This window comes from Eubalaena glacialis, chromosome 11, assembly GCF_028564815.1.
Source record: "Eubalaena glacialis isolate mEubGla1 chromosome 11, mEubGla1.1.hap2.+ XY, whole genome shotgun sequence".
Taxonomy (NCBI): Eukaryota; Metazoa; Chordata; class Mammalia; order Artiodactyla; family Balaenidae; genus Eubalaena; species Eubalaena glacialis.
Genome location: NC_083726.1, coordinates 60,506,416 through 60,524,012, shown reverse-complemented (window position 1 = coordinate 60,524,012; position 17,597 = coordinate 60,506,416). Strand labels below are relative to the sequence as shown.

General features: G+C 48.7%; 2 protein-coding genes and 1 long non-coding RNA gene across 4 annotated transcripts; all 3 read left to right on the top strand.

Moving 5' to 3' along the window:
• The first annotated feature begins 529 nt into the window (after positions 1-529).
• On the top strand, positions 530-8,454 carry PA2G4 (proliferation-associated 2G4). Of its 2 annotated transcripts, none has more exons than XM_061204217.1 (14): positions 530-799; positions 2,622-2,750; positions 3,012-3,117; positions 3,210-3,279; positions 3,527-3,619; positions 5,086-5,149; positions 5,394-5,472; positions 5,625-5,703; positions 5,787-5,920; positions 6,561-6,655; positions 6,781-6,908; positions 7,071-7,124; positions 7,344-7,410; positions 8,238-8,454. In XM_061204217.1, exons 1-13 carry the CDS (start codon positions 712-714, stop codon positions 7,407-7,409), a joined length of 1,185 nt encoding a protein of 394 aa, XP_061060200.1. In that variant the 5' UTR covers positions 530-711; the 3' UTR covers position 7,410; positions 8,238-8,454. The 2 variants fall into 2 exon arrangements, with proteins under 2 accessions (XP_061060200.1, XP_061060199.1); XM_061204216.1 differs by having other exon boundaries at positions 8,234-8,454.
• Positions 8,455-10,641: 2,187 nt separating this feature from the next.
• LOC133100864 (uncharacterized) lies at positions 10,642-11,293 on the top strand. Its single transcript, XR_009702550.1, has 2 exons — positions 10,642-10,685; positions 10,961-11,293. It is a non-coding gene; the product is annotated as an uncharacterized LOC133100864 (long non-coding RNA).
• Positions 11,294-11,749: 456 nt separating this feature from the next.
• On the top strand, positions 11,750-16,131 carry ZC3H10 (zinc finger CCCH-type containing 10). Its single transcript, XM_061205933.1, has 3 exons — positions 11,750-11,825; positions 12,610-12,673; positions 14,143-16,131. Exon 3 carries the CDS (start codon positions 14,198-14,200, stop codon positions 15,494-15,496), a length of 1,299 nt encoding a protein of 432 aa, XP_061061916.1. The 5' UTR covers positions 11,750-11,825; positions 12,610-12,673; positions 14,143-14,197; the 3' UTR covers positions 15,497-16,131.
• Positions 16,132-17,597: the final 1,466 nt, after the last annotated feature.

The following is a 17,597-nucleotide window of genomic DNA, read 5'->3' as shown; positions in this document are numbered from 1 at the left end:
AGTTAGCCCCTGCTCCACAGACTCCTGATCTCCTTCCACACCCGCTCTGCCCCTCCCGGTTCTCCCAGCACCTGAGGACGAGCGGACTGGCCGGGCCGGTCCCTCCTGCCGCTCCAGGGATCCGGGGAAGGGCGTACCCAGCCTCCCCGCCCTTAACGCAATCTCCCCGACTCGCCTCAGCTCCACCCTGCCCCGCAGCCTCCAAACACATTTCCCCGCCGTAGGTCCGCCCCTTCTCCCTTAGCCCGTCCCTCTCTATTACGGGTTCTCGCTCAGCGCTCCTGGTGATTGTGGTTTTTCCGGGAGAGACCACGCTTCCCCTCACGCTCTCCAATGGCTCCGCCTTCCCGCCGGAGCCTGACCCTTCCCAGCGTGCTCGGCGATTCCGGCGTGCGAGGCCCTCGTAGGGCAAGGCCCCAGGGCCTGGCTTAGGGACGCGAAAGGCAGGCTGGGAATGGTAGTTTGATAGCCCGCGAGGGGGGCTAGAGGCTGGCGGTAGGAGGGACTCGTTGTCCCAGCGTGCCCTGCGCCTCAGCCCGCGCGCTCGCAGTTTCTCGCTCTCGCCCGCCCGCCGCTCCCTAGCTTGCTCGCGCTTTTGCTCGCGCTCTCCTCGCGGATCGAAGGGACTCTGGCTACAGCCTGTGGCTGGGAAGGGCGACAGAGGCGGCGGTTCAGGAGAAACGAAGCTGCAGTGGTGGTGGTGGTGGGAAGATGTCGGGCGAGGACGAGCAGCAGGAGCAAACTATCGCCGAGGACCTGGTCGTGACCAAGTATAAGATGGGGGGCGACATTGCCAACCGTGAGTGCGGCCTCAGGGGTCCGGAGATCGAGGCTGGGAGGGAGAGGCAAGGGGGACGGTGTTGGGCTGGCCCCCGAGGGGCTGGAGCGGTGGGGTCATGCAGTGTGGGCTAGTGAGGGCCCCGCGCAGGTCTGCTGGAGGTGGCGTGGTGGGGAGGCTCCGTGTCACGCCTGGGACCTGAGAGGCTAGGCCTGGGCTGGAGTCTCGAGATGCGGGCGGCCGGCCGGCCGGCCGGCCGGCCGGGAGGGGCGGAGAGCTGGGCCTCCGGCCGGCTCTAACCCTAGGCGGTTGGTAAGGAGGCGAGGCGTATCTCCTGCCCCTCACCCTTCAGTCCGGATCTCTGTCTCTGATTTTGGCAGCAGCGAAGCCACCTCGAAAAGGAAGCGCCCCTCTATTTTGTCGCGGTTCTCCGCCGTCAGGAGCCTAGCCGGCACGTGTTGCCAGGTCCCCTGCGGATCGCCGGCTCCCTCCGCTGTGGTCCCTGACACCAGCTTCCCTACCACGTGCTTTGTTGTAGTTTTTCGTTCTTTACTTCAGCTCCTTCCTTGGTGGGGGCCGCCTTCTACTCTTGGGCCAGCTCAGGGACCGTTGGAGGGCACCCCATAACTCTTGGAGATGTATCTCACTGTTCTCAAAGTTATTCATCACTACCCCCAATCTGCGCAGATGGCTTTAGTTAGTCGTCAAATTTGATTGTTCTCAAGGATTTCACAACTTTAGGAGTGTTTTGAGGTCCTTCTCACCCCAACTAGGTAAACCTGTGAATAGTACTGTTAAAGGGGGGGACTGATGTTAGAATATTAGGACTGTGCTCTGACTTACTCAGCTTCCACTTACTCAGTGGCAGCTGCCTGCCACTCTGGACAGATGTCTCACTTTCTGTCTTCTCTCTTTCCAGTTTAAAACCCAGTTAGGGGGACAGAAAGTGCTTGTCTTTGGGCTTTTAAATGGTTTTGACAGTAAAGATAGGCATTTTGGATGCCTTTGATCCTATGGCTGAAAACCTGAGTTTTCAGACTTCCAAAGAATCACCAAAACTTGGATCACAAAAATCAAATCTGAAGTCCAGGATGGGCCGTGGAGAGGGTATCCGGTGAACAAAACAATGGTTTATAACATAATGGACATGTAGTGGTTTGAATCAGAAAAAAAATTTTTTCCCTCTTGCAGTTTATAACTTCTGAGGCACTTGTGATTCCAGATACCAGTTTGAAACTCTTTTGGGTCACATACCTCTTTGAAATCTGCTAAAAGCAGAGCTTGCTGAAGCCCAGGGACCTTAGTTTAAGTCTCCTTGACTTGTTATTTGAAGAAATAAGTCTACATAAATTGGGATTACTAACATCTAATTGGGGTGTCTGGGAAGGGAAGAAGGTAGCATTTAACAATGCATCAGCTTGGAGTCAGCAATTGTATGTCTACCTTCCTGTTGTCCCTGATGCCTATAAATTTCCTCCAGTCTGCTTTGCATGTATGTTGGATACCTTGGTGAGAACCCCCTTGAAGTTCATAATCCTGTCCTACCACACCACAGATATCATCTTTGGAAAGTCTCCCTTGCCTAAGGAGACAGATGGTGCATACCCAGTTGTCACACTATATAAGGGAGGAAAGGGAGTGTTGGCTTTTTTATTTCAGGAAAGGAAGGTAGAGATTTAGAGATTATAGGGAGGTACATTGCAAGAGACAAAACTTATTCCCTCTTTCATCCTTTGAGTAATGGCACTAGGGAATATTAGAAACTCTAAGTCCAACTTCTAGGTGTTTCTTGGATGGTAACTTAGACAACACATGCAGGACTGATACGGGGTTCTGTTCCCAGGGGTACTTCGGTCTTTGGTGGAAGCATCCTGTTCAGGTGTGTCGGTACTGAGCCTGTGTGAGAAAGGTGATGCCATGATAATGGAAGAGACAGGGAAGATTTTCAAAAAAGAAAAAGAAATGAAGAAAGGTAAAAACAATCCCCCACGAATTTCCTAAGTTTGACCCTTATTCAGTCCTGTTTGTTTTATTGTAATGATGCAACCCCTATCCCAGCACTCGTTGAGATATTTGGAAATTTGGAATGGCAAGGGGGATTCAAGTAGTTTCCCACCCAATCCAAACTGATCAAACTTAAGCAAGACCCTGAAGAAAATCCACTTATCTTTCTGAGGGGCAACAGGGCTCCAAGAGAGTGAGCAAGGCAGTAAGGCTGATTGTCTCTTTACAGGTATTGCCTTTCCCACCAGCATTTCAGTAAATAACTGTGTATGTCACTTCTCCCCTTTGAAGAGCGACCAGGACTATATTCTCAAGGAAGGTGACTTGGTAAAAATGTAAGCTTAAACTATTTTAGAGCACTTGTCTTTTTCCTAAGCATTCACAGTAGTGCCAGTTGCTAATGCTGTACTCTGCTCTTGCCTTTCAGCGACCTTGGGGTCCATGTGGATGGCTTCATCGCTAATGTGGCTCACACTTTTGTGGTTGATGTAGCTCTGGTAGGTGGACCACTTTGAACTCTGTTCAGCCGGTGGGGAGTGGGGGAGGGCGCACTGCTGCTCGCTTCTTATCCCCAGCCCCACCACCACGCAAGTTTTGAGAGAGTATCTAGAGAAATGAAAGGGGAAAGGGTGTTTTCTCTCCTCACCACTGGCTGCATAATGGACACAAACAGATATTAACTGAAAGACCAGCTGAGTTAAAGAGCTTTCCAGGAAGGCACTCACTGCATTTCCTTATCTACAGGGGACCCAAGTAACAGGGCGGAAAGCAGATGTCATTAAGGCAGCTCACCTTTGTGCTGAAGCTGCCCTACGCCTGGTCAAACCTGGAAACCAGGTAAGCTGTTGAGTCCAACTCCAAAGCTTGATAGAGCCAAAGATGCATTAGGCATCTACAGCTATTCTGTACTGAAAGAGAAGAGGCAGGAATTAAAGAGTAATACCAAAGAGCAGTTAAATCTGAGTGCCTACCTTAGGTGGTATCATGCTAGGTGTAAGGGGATATGTGGTCCCTTTCTCGTGGAGCCTATAGAGATCCTTTTTCATGTTTTGGATGTGCATCTTTCCCCCAAATAATTTGAGATAGATAGCTTACAATAAAACACAGATACCACAGTTTTAAAACTCAATTTTAAAAGCTTATAAAACAAAAATCTTAATAGTACCAGTAAATTGGTGACAAAGAGGCCAAAGCCCCTTGCAAGACAATATTAGGAAGCCCAGGGATCATAAACTGCTCATGAATTAATACAATTTAGTGTGTTAGACTATTAGTGGAGATTTTTCTCGAACACTTAGATTTCAGAGACCTGTTCAATACTTAAAGCATCCTCTTTTTTTCTGTGTTCTCTTCTTTACACTTTTCATCAGTTTGTCCCCATTGTTACTTAATTGCATCATTTTTACTTAAAGCTCTGTTGTAGGTTTCTTACAGCGGTACCTACTTCATAGAGCTACCATAAAGTACTTTGAACAGTACTTGGCACATAGTAAGCCCTCGTGTCAGCTATTATTATTTTGCACGTTAATTATTTTTAGTATTTATGTACTTACTATTGTGTCTTTTCACTGGAAGGTACTGTTAATATAGTGGCTATTGTCTAGCTATGACATTAGACTTTCTGGATTCTCACCCTGTTGCCACCCCCTACTGATTTTAAATAACTTCAAGTTCAAATTTCCTCATCTGTAAAGTGGGAAAAATTAAATTGTGCCTTACTATCACATGGCTGTGAAGATCAAGATCATCCATGTAAAGTGATTATCACAGTACGTGGCACAGTTTAATAATAGCGTGATTGGTAATTCACTTTCCTTTTTTTCTTAAGAACTGTAGTTTAGGTGAGGATCAGATCATGTTTGAAAGAGGTAAGAAGTGAAAAATAAAAGAGTTTCTATACCCTTTCAACAGGTTAGAATTCCAGGTATAATGGACTAAACACTATGGTCAGAAAACCTGGGTTTATACCACGTTCTTTTGGTTAACTGGTTTAACCCTGGGCAAATCATGTAACCTTCCTGAGCCTCAGTTTCCTCCTCTAGATTGGGATGTAGATCTGCACTATCCACCTTACAGAATCGTTATCTAAGTAGACCATCTTCGTGAAAGTGCTTTGTAAAATGGTATGCAAATGTAATTTCTAGGTTGTAGGGATGATAGGGCCTATGAAATGAAAAACCAATGAGAATCATTGCACTTGCTTGAGGATATTAGATCTCTCAGTTCTTTTATGCTTCTTGTTCTCATGGTAGACAACTCCCTAGCCCCTGTATCTTATCTTTTATTTGATCTTGTACTTCTAGAACACACAAGTGACAGAAGCCTGGAACAAAGTTGCCCACTCATTTAATTGCACACCAATAGAAGGTGAGACCTCAGATAGTAGGGTTAGGGGTCTAAGTATGAGTGGTTTTGCAGAATTAAGACTTTTGCTCCCTTGAGGATCCATCTTGGCTCTGACATAATCCAAGCCAAAAACCTCAGTGCCCTGTGTTTCCATAGCCAGGCACTTTGCTCTCATTGTCTGCTCCATGATTCTACTTGGGTGGGTGGGTTGGAAACCTTTTGGGATTCTAGGTGAGTGGTACCATAGACTTTGTCCTATCTGCAGGTATGCTGTCACACCAATTGAAGCAGCATGTCATCGATGGAGAGAAAACCATTATCCAGAATCCCACAGACCAGCAGAAGTAGGTGCCCTGTATCCCACCCTGTACTTTCTGTCATACTTGACTAGTCATGAACTTATCCTTCCATACTCCAGGCTAATCTTATCTACTTTCTACTCTAAACTCCAGGAACTACTTATTGCTCTTTATGGTTTCCTTTCTGTTCCTTTTAGGAAGGACCATGAGAAAGTTGAATTTGAGGTACATGAAGTATATGCTGTGGATGTTCTCGTCAGCTCAGGAGAGGGCAAGGTGAGGAATGTAACAGAGCTAGCAGGGGGGGGCGGCTGAGGGTGTGTTCCAAGAGCACCAGACCAAAATGTGATCTTTTTTAGGCCAAGGATGCAGGACAGAGAACCACCATTTACAAAAGAGACCCTTCTAAGCAGTATGGCCTGAAAATGAAAACTTCTCGTGCCTTCTTCAGTGAGGTTGAAAGGCGTTTTGATGCCATGCCCTTTACTTTAAGGTACTACTGCACTTAGCAAGGACAGGGCTTGGAACCAGTCGGACCCATAGACCACACACCCAGAAGCACTCTTTTTTTTTTTTTTTTAGTTATTTATTTAATTCATTTATTTTTGGCTGCGTTGGGTCTTCCTTGCGTGCGTGCTTTCTCTAGTTGCAGCGAGCGGGGGCTACTCTTCGTTGCGGTGCACGGGCTTCTCATTGCGGTGGCTTCTCTTGTTGCAGAGCACGGGCTCTAGGCGCGCAGGCTTCAGTAGTTGTGGCTCGCAGGCTCTAGAGCACAGGCTCAGTAGTTGTGGCGCACAGGCTTAGTTGCTCCATGGCATGTGGGAACTTCCCGGACCAGGGCTCGAACCCGTGTCCCCTGCATTGGCAGGCGGATTCTTAACCACTGCGCCACCAGGGAAGCCCTCAGGGGCACTCTTCCTTCCCCCACCTTTCCCTCCCTCTCTCTCCTCTCCTGCCTAGACTTGTGGCTCCAGCCTGCGTGCATGCCTTCTCTCCCTCTCATAGAAGGTAGTGTAAAAAAGCAATCCTACGCGTGATTTCTGCCTGAGGGTAGGAGTTATTTAAAAACATGAGCAAAATGGTAAGACATGATAAGGAGATAAGGATACCTGAATTTGTCTCTCCCTCCCCAGAGCATTTGAAGATGAGAAGAAGGCCCGCATGGGTGTGGTGGAGTGCGCCAAACACGAACTGCTACAACCATTTAATGTTCTCTATGAGAAGGAGGGTGAGTTCTAAGAAGAGAGTTGTACTTTGGAGCCCCTGATTATGGTCCCCTCCTCCCTATAGCTCACAGAAAAGAGGATGGATGACAAGGGAACATTTTATCAAACTACTTTGTTTCTCTCATAGGTGAATTTGTTGCCCAGTTTAAATTTACAGTTTTGCTTATGCCCAATGGCCCCATGCGGATAACCAGTGGTCCCTTTGAGCCTGACCTTTATAAGTCTGAGATGGAGGTCCAGGATGCAGAGCTCAAGGTTAGTGTGGGATGGAAAGGGGCGGGCACGTGGCACTTGTCTTGGGAGTGAGGAATAAGTGATGGGAAAGTCCTGAAGAGAGCTACAGTGCTGAGAGTAGCACTTGGTGTTTGCTCCACATTCCTCAAAATTTGTTTTCCTTCTTCCTTCTATATGTTCCAGGCCCTCCTCCAGAGTTCGGCAAGTCGGAAAACCCAGAAAAAGAAAAAAAAGAAGGTTCGTTAATAATCATCTCTCTCTGGCAGGGTGAACCTGATCCCTCTTTATTCCACCTTCCTGGGTCATGGTGGTTGTATAGATTTCTGTATGTCCTTATTTCTCCCCATCTCAGCCCTGACCTAGAGAATTAGGATATTTTTGTCCTTGGTCCCCCAGACACTACCCTAAGTTGTTGGAAACTGACATGTCTTCTCCCTCTCCTTTCCATGAATGTAGGCCTCTAAGACTGCAGAGAATGCCACCAGTGGGGAAACTTTAGAAGAAAATGAAGCTGGGGACTGAGGTGGGTCCCATCCCCCCAGCTTGCCACTCCTGCCTCATCCCCTTCCCACCACACCCCAGGCTCTGTGAAGTGCAGTTCGTCTTCTCCACCCAGGACCACCAGCAGAGCGGGGTCTCCCTGTCCTCATCCCAGTCCCCCAACCCAGCCCCCTTCCAACAACAACCAGCTCCAACTGACTCTGGTCTTGGGAGGCCAGGCTTCCCAGCCATCGAAGACTACTTTAAATAGAAAAGAGAAATTGAATAATAAAATCAGGAGTCAAAATCCATCGTCTTCAAGCCCCTCTTTCTAGCCTTTTTCTACTATTCTCTGCTTGGTCGAGGTTTATGACCCTACAACAGAACGGGGAAGAGGCTAAAGTAGCCACCACCACTAAAAACTCAGCTGAAATTTTTTTATACCACTCCAGTGTCAGCATTTTCCCATCTGTTGGGGCTTGTTCCTCTCTCTTTTCCCACTCTCCCCAAGTATTTTATCAGGCCTCAAAATAGAGGAGCTATTCTTCAGACTGTTTTTCTTCACATGTGGCAGATTCCTTTTATGATCCAGGCCCCTCCCATTTTTAGGAGCTGGAGCCTGCGTTTACCAAGGGATTCTCATCTATCAAATGGATCCTCATTTGTAAATCTTTGTAGTCAATTTTGTTCTGCAGGACATTTTTTTCCCCCTCCACAAGGCTGTAAAGAAGTAATCCATCTCAACCATGTCCATTTCTTTGGAGTCAGTGGGATTCTTCCCTTGCTCTATCTTAGAAACCTGAGTTGGAAGCTCCACTGTGGTTTTGTTCCCTGTTTGAAATATTTTGACCTCCCTTTCTTGAAAGAAAGACCTGGAACCAGAGGAGCAGACTGATTGAAGAGACAAAACTCCTGGCTTTCTGAAGCTGTGGACTTGGATGAATTGCTAGGGGTTTGGAGAGAAAGGTGACGAATTTCAGTACCTCTGGCATGCTGTCCCAGGGAACTAGGGCTCCCGCTAACTTACAAGGTTTTTAAACACATTGAAAATGACATGGCGTTAAAATAAATTTGGATTTGCTCATAATCATGTGTCTTTGCTGCTCTTAATTGATGGCGGAGGGAGAGTGTGAGTTGAAGTGATGATCATTTGGAACCTGTTTTGTTGTGTTGTGTTTTGTTTTTTTTGGCATGCAGAATCTTAGTTCCCGGACCAGGGATTGAACCCATGCGGAATCTTAACCACTGCACTGCCAGGGAAGTCCCTGGAACCAGTTTTCTATAGCCATATTTTACCTTTCTAAAACAAGGAATACCTTGGGTTGGGGAGACATAAATCCTGGGTTCTCTGAAGAGTACCTTTTCTATGGGAGTTTGTGATTTAGTTTTCTCAAGTAAAAACATACACCTTGCTGCTGACACTGTTCAAGACATTAATGTTTACTGCAAAAAATAAGAACACTGTATGCAAGTGATTATCTTGATTTAGGAAGCCAGGAAGAATGCATTTAGTGTTATGCAATTTTTCAGGGCCAGCCTGAGATTGGATGGGTAATTTGTATTAGAGCATCTTACATATGAGGCATTGCTGACCTGAAGATACTATGCTGAACAAAACTGAACACATCCCTTCATGAGAACTTACAGACAGTGGGTAATCAACAGGTGAGATCCCAGTGGATTTGATATAAAAATAATCCTAGGGTTTTTTGTTTTCAAACACATTACCTTCTGCTGGTGACAGTACTAGAACTGCTTAAGCACTTGGAACAAGGGCCCTAAATTTAGAAACCTTGTTTTTCCAGAGCTAAAAGTGAAATTTTATAAAGGGAAACCACTAAAAAAGGGATTATAACAAGCTGTACTGTATCTTACAGTGAATAAGGTGAAGTCTGTATGATGAAGGGTTCTCTTTCATACTTCATAACTGTAGCCAAATATTTGGGTGTCTTTTCCGGGTACTTCTGACCTAACCATACGGTGAGACTGGGAAGTTGTCTTGCCACCAAATACCATTCTTGCCCTAAAGAAATGTGTAGCTCATCTTGCTTCCCCTCTGTCCATTGATTTGATCTTCACCCTATGCAGAAGGAGAATCAATTAAGTATTTTCTGAACAAGATGCATCGTGGCCAGGAATATAGTGACATTCTGCCTCAGGCATTGTAGAGAAAGACCGGACTTGGCTAGGAAAAGAGTTTATCTTCGATAGGGACAAAGTTCTCTGTAGTATGACAGCTTTCTCGACTCCTCACTTTACATCCTTCCAATGTTCTGAAATCTTAGGACCTTTGTAAGTTCCAAGATCGAATCTCCCTGCAGCAATTTAGTTTAGAAAATAAGGTAAACCAGTAAAACAAATCAGGAGTTTTTGTTCAATCTGCACCTATCCATAGTAAAATGGAGGATATCGCCAGGCAACTGCAACTCCCATGAAGCAATGAGAGGGAAGGCGGAAGTAGCTGTTCTTTGCTCGTTTGCACCTCTAGGTCTCTTATTGTAAATATGTGCTCATATTTAAATAATACAGTATCCTCATAATAAAACTGGGGGAAGGGGAATTTTATAACTCAAACTCAAAATACTGTTTTCCAACAGAACTTTCCTAACTCAATCACTTCTCAGGTACCTAAGGCCGAAAGCTATTGTTACTCCCCTCGGGCAGCCCCGCCCCTAGGGGCAGGGCGAGACAGCGGAAATGACGACAATGAGCGTGCCATTAAATATCCGTAGGCGGGCCTCTACCCCTCTCTCGGCCTTAGCGCCATCTTCGGAGGTGAGTGTCTGAGTTGCTGTGTTCGGATTCCGAGTACAATCCATTAACATCTGATCTCTGCACTTACCATCGTTATAGCAAACTAACTGCAGACTTTTTTTCTTTCCCCGTAGAAACCTCCGCGCCATGAGAGCGAAGGTAAGCAGTCCCTGGCAGTGAGCTGAGGCTGTTAAGAATTGGCGATTGTGGGGGTAGACCTTGGCAAGGGAAGTCCGCCATCGTTCCGGGATCGCTGGGTTCTCAAGGGTGCCCAAGAGATGTTGGGAGAGGAAGGATAGTTTGGGGAGAAGCAAAGGAAGTGGTGGCTAAGTGCTGTGGTGAGAGAGGCTGGGAGTGCGAGAGAGGGCGGGAGTAGAAGAGCGCATACGGGCTTCGGGGTTTTACGTCTGGGATCCGGGTGGGAGTCCAAATTGTTGATGTGGTTACTCATATAATGCTCTTCATATCCCTGCCTAAACTTGTTACTAAAACTAATGATACCTTGTTTTATTCTCTGCCTCTGGTTATGATCGGTTGCCAGTGGAGGAAGAAGCGAATGCGCAGGTATGCTGAGACGTTTCCAGTACAGGAGGGGGGAAATGGAGCGCGCCTTGGATAAAACTTGGGAGGAACATTTGGTTTAGAAATCTAAAACAACTTTAGGTGAAAAACGTTATGAGCATTGACTGGCCAAAGCCAGGAGTTGGGACACAAGACGGTAGCATCGTATTGTTTGTTGATTTTACCCGTCCCTTGTATTCTGTCTAGATGTAAAATGGGAGGGAAAGACTGAACTCGGGTTTTTGGGCAGGAGGTGTATTCTTATATCTGGTTTTCAGGCTGAAGCGCAAAAGAAGAAAGATGAGGCAGAGGTCCAAGTAAACTTGTACACCCATGGAAGCCACAGGAGCAGAAACAAGGGAAGCCAGAGGACAGGGACGCTGGTACAAATTGTTGGACTGCTTGCCTACTGTCTAGAACTTGTCTCAGTGGATCTGGAACATCGATGGCCATTCTGATCGCCTCGACCGCCTTTGAGAGACCCACCTTGCTCGTATCAAAACGGTCCCTTTTGGTCCTTTGCCCTGGACCTTTGACATACTGGACTAGTTCTATTCTCAGTTGTGGCTGAATGTAACATGTAACAATAAATCATCTCTTTTGCTGTCTTAGCTGAAGAAAACAATTCGTCTTGTGTGTTATGTGGTTTTTATGGTTCCATTGGCTGGGGATTCTGTACCAGTACAGTCGACCTCTCTACCCCGTGATGTAGAGGAAGTCAAGCAAGCTACTTAGGCTGCAAGTCGGGTGTGGGGGTTCCGGCCCTCGGAGCTGCTGGAGCATTGGGTGGCCCTTACTTCCTGGAAAGGGTGTTATACACGCCAGGGACAGTTTTCAAGTTGATCTCGCGGGCATAGGGGCAAAAAGTGGTTCCCCTCCTCCCTTGTCTAGGCCTGCATTACAAAGTCTCACTTTGGGGGCTCTTTGCTGTTGGGTCGGGTTGCCATGGTGACACGCAAAGCTTGCTGGGAACTTCCTGCGGCTTGTCGCGCAAGTACTTCACACACCATAGAGTGTGGTTCCGGGTCTGGTGGCTAGAGTGTCATTTCTTCCGCAGGAAGCGGAAGGGCGATAGGATAGGCGGCCCTTTGTCGAAGCTAGAGGACCGGCAGGCGGCAGCAGCAACTACGGCGGCGGCAGCAGGTGAGGGAGGCGGGAGACTTAGGTGGAGGCCGCGCCCGGAGGGGAGGAGTCGGGGCCGGCCCAGCGGCTGGGCTCGGCCGGGCTACACAAGGCCCCCCAGGACCGACTTGGCTCTTCCTCACGTATCAGGGCCGAATCCCTTTTCTGACTGACCCCGCTTCGCGAGCAAACGCCAGCTCCGTGACGTCACAGCCCTGCCCATCCCCTCTGCTTGATGTCACCCGGAGTCCCCTTCCTCGCTTCACTAAGTGCTCCCTTTAGTGTCCTGTTCACCTGGTCCCCGGCTGAGCTCCGGCGGCACTGCACAGAACCTGCCAGGCTAGAGACATGCTGCGGTGAACTCCTAGGACTTTTTTCGCAAACTCGGGGGTGTTGCGAAGCGTCACAATCACCGCTCTTAAGTCTAATCCGCCATCCCATTGCGCTGTCAGTCGCTGCCCTTGCACGGCTCCCTGTTCGGAGTTCCTAACCCCAACCCTAGGCCGGGCTTTGATCCCCACATCCTCCTTCACCTTGAGACAGGGTGCCCCTCACCCTTTGTTCACTCAGGGCTGGTTTTCCAACCCGTCCTCCTAGGCTCTCCAAATTAGTTCTGTTCCTTACTACTCTCTTCTTATTGGCGGCTTCTCCCTTTGACAGGGGAAGTTCAATTTGAATCCCAAGGAAATCTTGACGTGCCCAGAGCTCTTGCCATTTTGTCAGACTTCATTCGTATAACAACCACCCCGTAGTTCTCCATTCTTACCCCTTCTCACGCCCAAGTCTCTGTTTTTCTCCTGTTCAGAACCCAGCAGTGATGTGGAGGTGGAGACCCACAGGAGCCCCGGACTTCACCTGAGCTACCTCAGGTATCAAACAATCCTGGGAAAGTTGGGTGGGGAGGAATATCAGATCTGATTATCAGCTTCTGGTGGGACTTGTAACACGGGTCAGGCTCGGATAGATGCTATTTATTTTTCACCAGGTCATTTCCCTTTTAGTGAAAATTTGTGTCTTCTCTTTTCCCACTCTTTTTTCCTTGATTGTTTCTGTCTTTCTGAGACTACCTCCCTTTGGAGGAAGATGACCCCTCTTTTACAGATTTTCTTGCAACTCTGGCCTGTGACCTAGTCGGTTCATTTTAGGGTTCATTTTGCCTTGAAGGCAAAGTCAAGGCAATGGACCGGGTGGTTGGGGGCCGTCAAGGCCAAAGAAATTGGAAAGATTCCCTTATACTCAAGGGGAAATAATATGAAGTTTTTCTATTTGAACAGCAGGGGGAGCCTGAAAAGGCTAGGAAAGGCTTAGGAGGTCAGACACGTGGTAGCAGGGACTCCTAGTCTTGTTGGCGGTGGGGAGAGGACAGTGCTAGAACCAGGGCAGTGGACTGACCTTCTTGAGCTCTTTTGGGAAAGAGGAGATTTTAAAAGCTTTTATAGAGTCTGTAAGTAAAGAGTATCTTTATAGGGCGAGGAATGGTGTGGTTTGATGTCAGTGGGATCTTCCCATGGAGGAGTAGGAGGGCTATAGAATGGGGAAAGAAAGGTCACTTGTTCCTGTGAAAGTAACTCCTTCCTATTGCCTTGATCTTGCCACAAATGGTTTTGTCTTTTTGAGGTCTATAAGTAGAGATACCAGCTGTAGAACTCTTCCCCTGAAATGGAGGGGGAGGGGGCTGACCACCCTAGAGTTGAGAATAGTGGTAATCTGGGAGAGAATACCAAAAAATGACAGGTTTAAGTATTGCCCTCAAGCTGGTGATACCAGTCTTTTTACTCAGGATTTCCTGGGGTCTAGAGATCTGATACTTCACAGAGTCCTCACCTGAGATCCCATGGAAGAGGGGGTCAGGGAAGTAATGTCACCAGTACTCCATTTTCCACAGCCCTTAGTAGCTCACCAGCTTATCTTAGCCACTGTTGCCAGTCTCCTCTTAGCCTAATCAGACACCAACAGCAGTTTTAATTTTGATTCCACAACTTTAATAAGGTCAGTTCAGAAGGGGAAATAAAATCCAACACTGTTCTCTCCCTGCTCCCTCCTTGGCGTATCATCGTTAGTGAGATGAGGTAGCTTCACCCCAGCTCCCTCCCTCCGACAGCCAGGCAAGTGTGAATCATTCTGACCTAGACCAGGTGCACAGGGCCTGGGCAGGACTTCTGACAAGCCAGCCAGTCCAGGCAGAATTCTCATCCGTTAGATTCTCCATCTCCAAAGCCATTGTGCCTCTGGCCTGCCTCTTGCTGGCCTGCCTCTTGCTGGACTGCCTGCCGTATAGTCAGCAAGAGTTTGGCCCCTCTGGAGGACTCCTGTTTGACACAGCTCTCCTCTTTCCTAGCAGTCACCAAGGGTGGCAAGAAAAGGAAGAAAGCCCTGAGTTGGGGGGGACCAGGATGCCTGACCGGGACAGCTATGCCAACGGCACTGGGAGCAGCGGTGGAGGCCCTGGAGGCGGTGGCAGCGAGGAGGCCAGTGGGACAGGGGCAGGCAGTGGCGGGGCCAGCTCAGATGCTATCTGTAGAGACTTCCTGAGGAATGTGTGCAAGCGAGGCAAGCGTTGCCGCTATCGCCATCCGGACATGAGTGAGGTGTCCAACTTGGGGGTGAGCAAAAACGAGTTCATCTTCTGCCATGACTTCCAGAACAAGGAGTGTAGCCGCCCAAACTGCCGATTCATCCATGGCTCCAAGGAGGATGAGGATGGCTATAAAAAGACAGGAGAGCTTCCCCCTCGGCTGAGGCAGAAAGTGGCAGCCGGCCTGGGCCTTTCACCAGCTGACCTACCAAATGGGAAGGAGGAGGTCCCTATCTGCCGTGACTTTCTCAAGGGTGATTGCCAGAGAGGCGCCAAGTGCAAGTTCCGTCACCTGCAGCGGGATTTTGAGTTTGATGCCCGGGGTGGAGGAGGTGCTGGTGGTGGGGGCTCAACAGGCCCAGTTCCCCCAGGACGACGTCATGACCTCTATGATATCTACGACCTCCCTGACAGGGGCTTTGAGGACCATGAGCCAGGCCCCAAGCGCCGGCGAGGTGGATGCTGCCCCCCAGATGGCCCCCATTTTGAATCATATGAATACAGCCTGGCTCCACCCCGAGGGGTGGAGTGCAGGCTGCTAGAGGAAGAGAATGCCATGCTCAGGAAGCGGGTAGAGGAGCTAAAGAAGCAGGTCAGCAACCTTCTGGCCACCAACGAGGTACTGCTGGAACAAAATGCCCAGTTCCGCAATCAGGCCAAGGTCATGACGCTGAGCTCCACTGCACCAGCAACTGAGCAGACTCTGGCCCCCACCGTGGGCACTGTCACCACTTTTAACCATGGCATCGCCCAGACTCACACTACTCTCAGCAGCCAGGCTCTACAGCCTCGCCCCGTGTCCCAGCAAGAACTGGTGGCCCCTGCGGGAGCTCCAGCTGCTCCCCCAGCTAATGCTGCACCGCCTGCCGCTCCACCACCCCCACCCCCACACTTGAACCCAGAGATCACGCCACTGTCGGCTGCTCTGGCTCAAACAATTGCCCAGGGAATGGCACCCCCACCTGTCTCCATGGCTCCTGTGGCTGTATCTGTGGCTCCTGTGGCTGTATCGATGGCCCAACCCTTGGCAGGAATCACAATGAGCCACACCACCACTCCCATGGTGACTTACCCCATCGCCTCCCAGAGCATGCGTATCACAGCCATGCCACACTGATGGGGCTAATGGACACTCCCCTGGTATAGCCTCCCAGGGCTGGGGTCGAGGGGCCCTTACCTACCCACTCGCCTAGCCTTCCCAGGCCCTGTCCAAAGGGCTCACTCATGAACTAGGACAAGAGACTACAAGGAGTTTGCTTCTGAGCAGGGGTTGGGTTGGTGTGTTTTCTCTCACCTCCCTTTTATGAGGGTCCTCTTGTCCATCTTCCTTCCAGCCTCACAGAGGGGGCTTGCATAGGAGTGCAGACTGAAGCCAGCAGAGGAAGGACTGACTGAGGGGCTATGTGTTCTCTGATGGGAATTTGGGGGACATCGTTGGTCTTGTCCTGTCTTCTGCACGGCACAGGTTCCAGCACTGGCTTTGGAAGAAAAAAATACCCTGCCCAGAGGGGAAGCCAGGAAAGATTGGGAAGTGGGTGGCCAGGAGAGAAGGCCTGATAGGAGCCTTCAGACAATTTGGGGCCTAGCTGAGTTGGACAATACAGGAACTGCTCCTGGGCCCATGGGAAGGCGGGGACCATAGTACTCCAGCCCAAAGACTAGGGGAGCATTCATTACCTTGGCTTGGCCTGGACATCCATAGGGCAGGGCCCACCATGTTCCAAAGAAATAAAAAAATATATTTTTAACAAATGGAGGCAGTGAAAACTTGCTTAGATATTCTGTGTGGAAGATGGGAGCAGTAAATAGATCTGCCAAAATGAAATAAAGACCCCACTCTCACATAGTGGTAAGGATGGATGGAGGCCAGTGAAGAAGGGTAGGGACCCAGAACAAGATCAGATGGGGCTTTGGGGAAGGTACTTTGTGAGGTAAAAACATTGGAGCCACCTAGTCTTGTTTAAAAATAGTCCCATTTGTTTTGGTTTCTATCTGCACATACTATTCCCAGGTTGCCTTAGTAACCAGGGCTCCTAGGGTCATTTAGGGGGCAGGTACTAAGAAGGGTGGATGTGCTGGGAAATGGGAATGGGATATGTATCAACAGATCCTTCCCTTATTCAAACAGAGCAGGGCAGGTGGCAGTTGCTCTCTGAGTTGACAGCAGTTGATGTAACTCCTACCCCATCCCTTCCTCAGTCACCAGTGCTTTAAGCCTTCAAGGCTTAAGAGGTGCTGGGGAAAGGAGAGTTCTTCTGGGGACACAAGCCTCAGGGTTCGTCCCTTTCTTCCCTCTGCCTCCACATAGAACCACAGAGGTTTTAAATCCAATTAAGAGTCAGTAAGGCCAAGGGTCCCAGTAGCCAAACCTCAGTTCCTCCTCAGCTCATGTCTGATGGAGGGGAAACAACTCAGGTGTCTAGTCTATGGGACAGTGGATTTGGGGGTAGAGAGAGTGATCCTGGTTTGTTCTTTCCCCATCATATCTTCTGCTACCTCTTGCTCTCTTGTCTGGTTGATCACTCAGGTTACACCTGGGGTTGGAGATGGTGGGCTAGGTCAAGGCCAGTCATTTAAAAAAAAGGTGGGGGGGGGGGGCTGCGGCACGAAAGACTAAAAATGGGCAAATACTGAAATATTGTTTGTGGATTCTAGAAACCACACATTGATAAGCCTAATGTTGATTTTCTGGCACAATTCTGGTTTATTAAAAGAGATGGTTTATGAGCATTTAGACAAATGTGATCATAGATATCAACATGAATTCATCCTAGCCAAACCCTGACAAGCTAACTTTATTATTTTTTTGCCAAGTATCTCTGAAGAGGTAGATTTGGGAAACTGTGGAGTTCGTATGTACTTTATTAACGTGCTCCAGCTAAAGACCACCAGGAATACACCTGCAGTTGAACAAGTTGGGTTTAATGCTCATTGCAGTGATGGAGAGAGGATGCCATTTGGAGCCACGGTGTGTCTTGCAAGAGGGTGTTAGAAAGGACCCTACAGGACTTGAACTTCATTAAGTGAGTTGGGGGAAGGTTCAAGGAAGTGGAGCTTCACTCTAAATTGAGTGCTGTCAGGGAAGCAGGGAAAATTCTATAATTGCGTATCTTTATCTTATCTAGAAAAAGGGCAGTCTAAAGTGAAGCTGAAGCTGCATTAGCTGGGAGAGGGGGATGTTTGGTGTTTTGTGGTTTGCACACTGACCTTGTCTAGTG

Excerpts from the sequence above, each read along its gene's own strand:
- PA2G4 (XM_061204217.1), top strand. The coding sequence starts at position 712 with ATGTCGGGCGAGGACGAGCAGCAGGAGCAAACTATCGCCGAGGACCTG. Across the intron at positions 800-2,621 it reads GGGGGGCGACATTGCCAACC|GGGTACTTCGGTCTTTGGTG; the intron begins GTGAGTGCGGCC and ends TTCTGTTCCCAG. Across the intron at positions 3,118-3,209 it reads GAAGGTGACTTGGTAAAAAT|CGACCTTGGGGTCCATGTGG; the intron begins GTAAGCTTAAAC and ends CTTGCCTTTCAG.
- ZC3H10 (XM_061205933.1), top strand. The coding sequence starts at position 14,198 with ATGCCTGACCGGGACAGCTATGCCAACGGCACTGGGAGCAGCGGTGGA.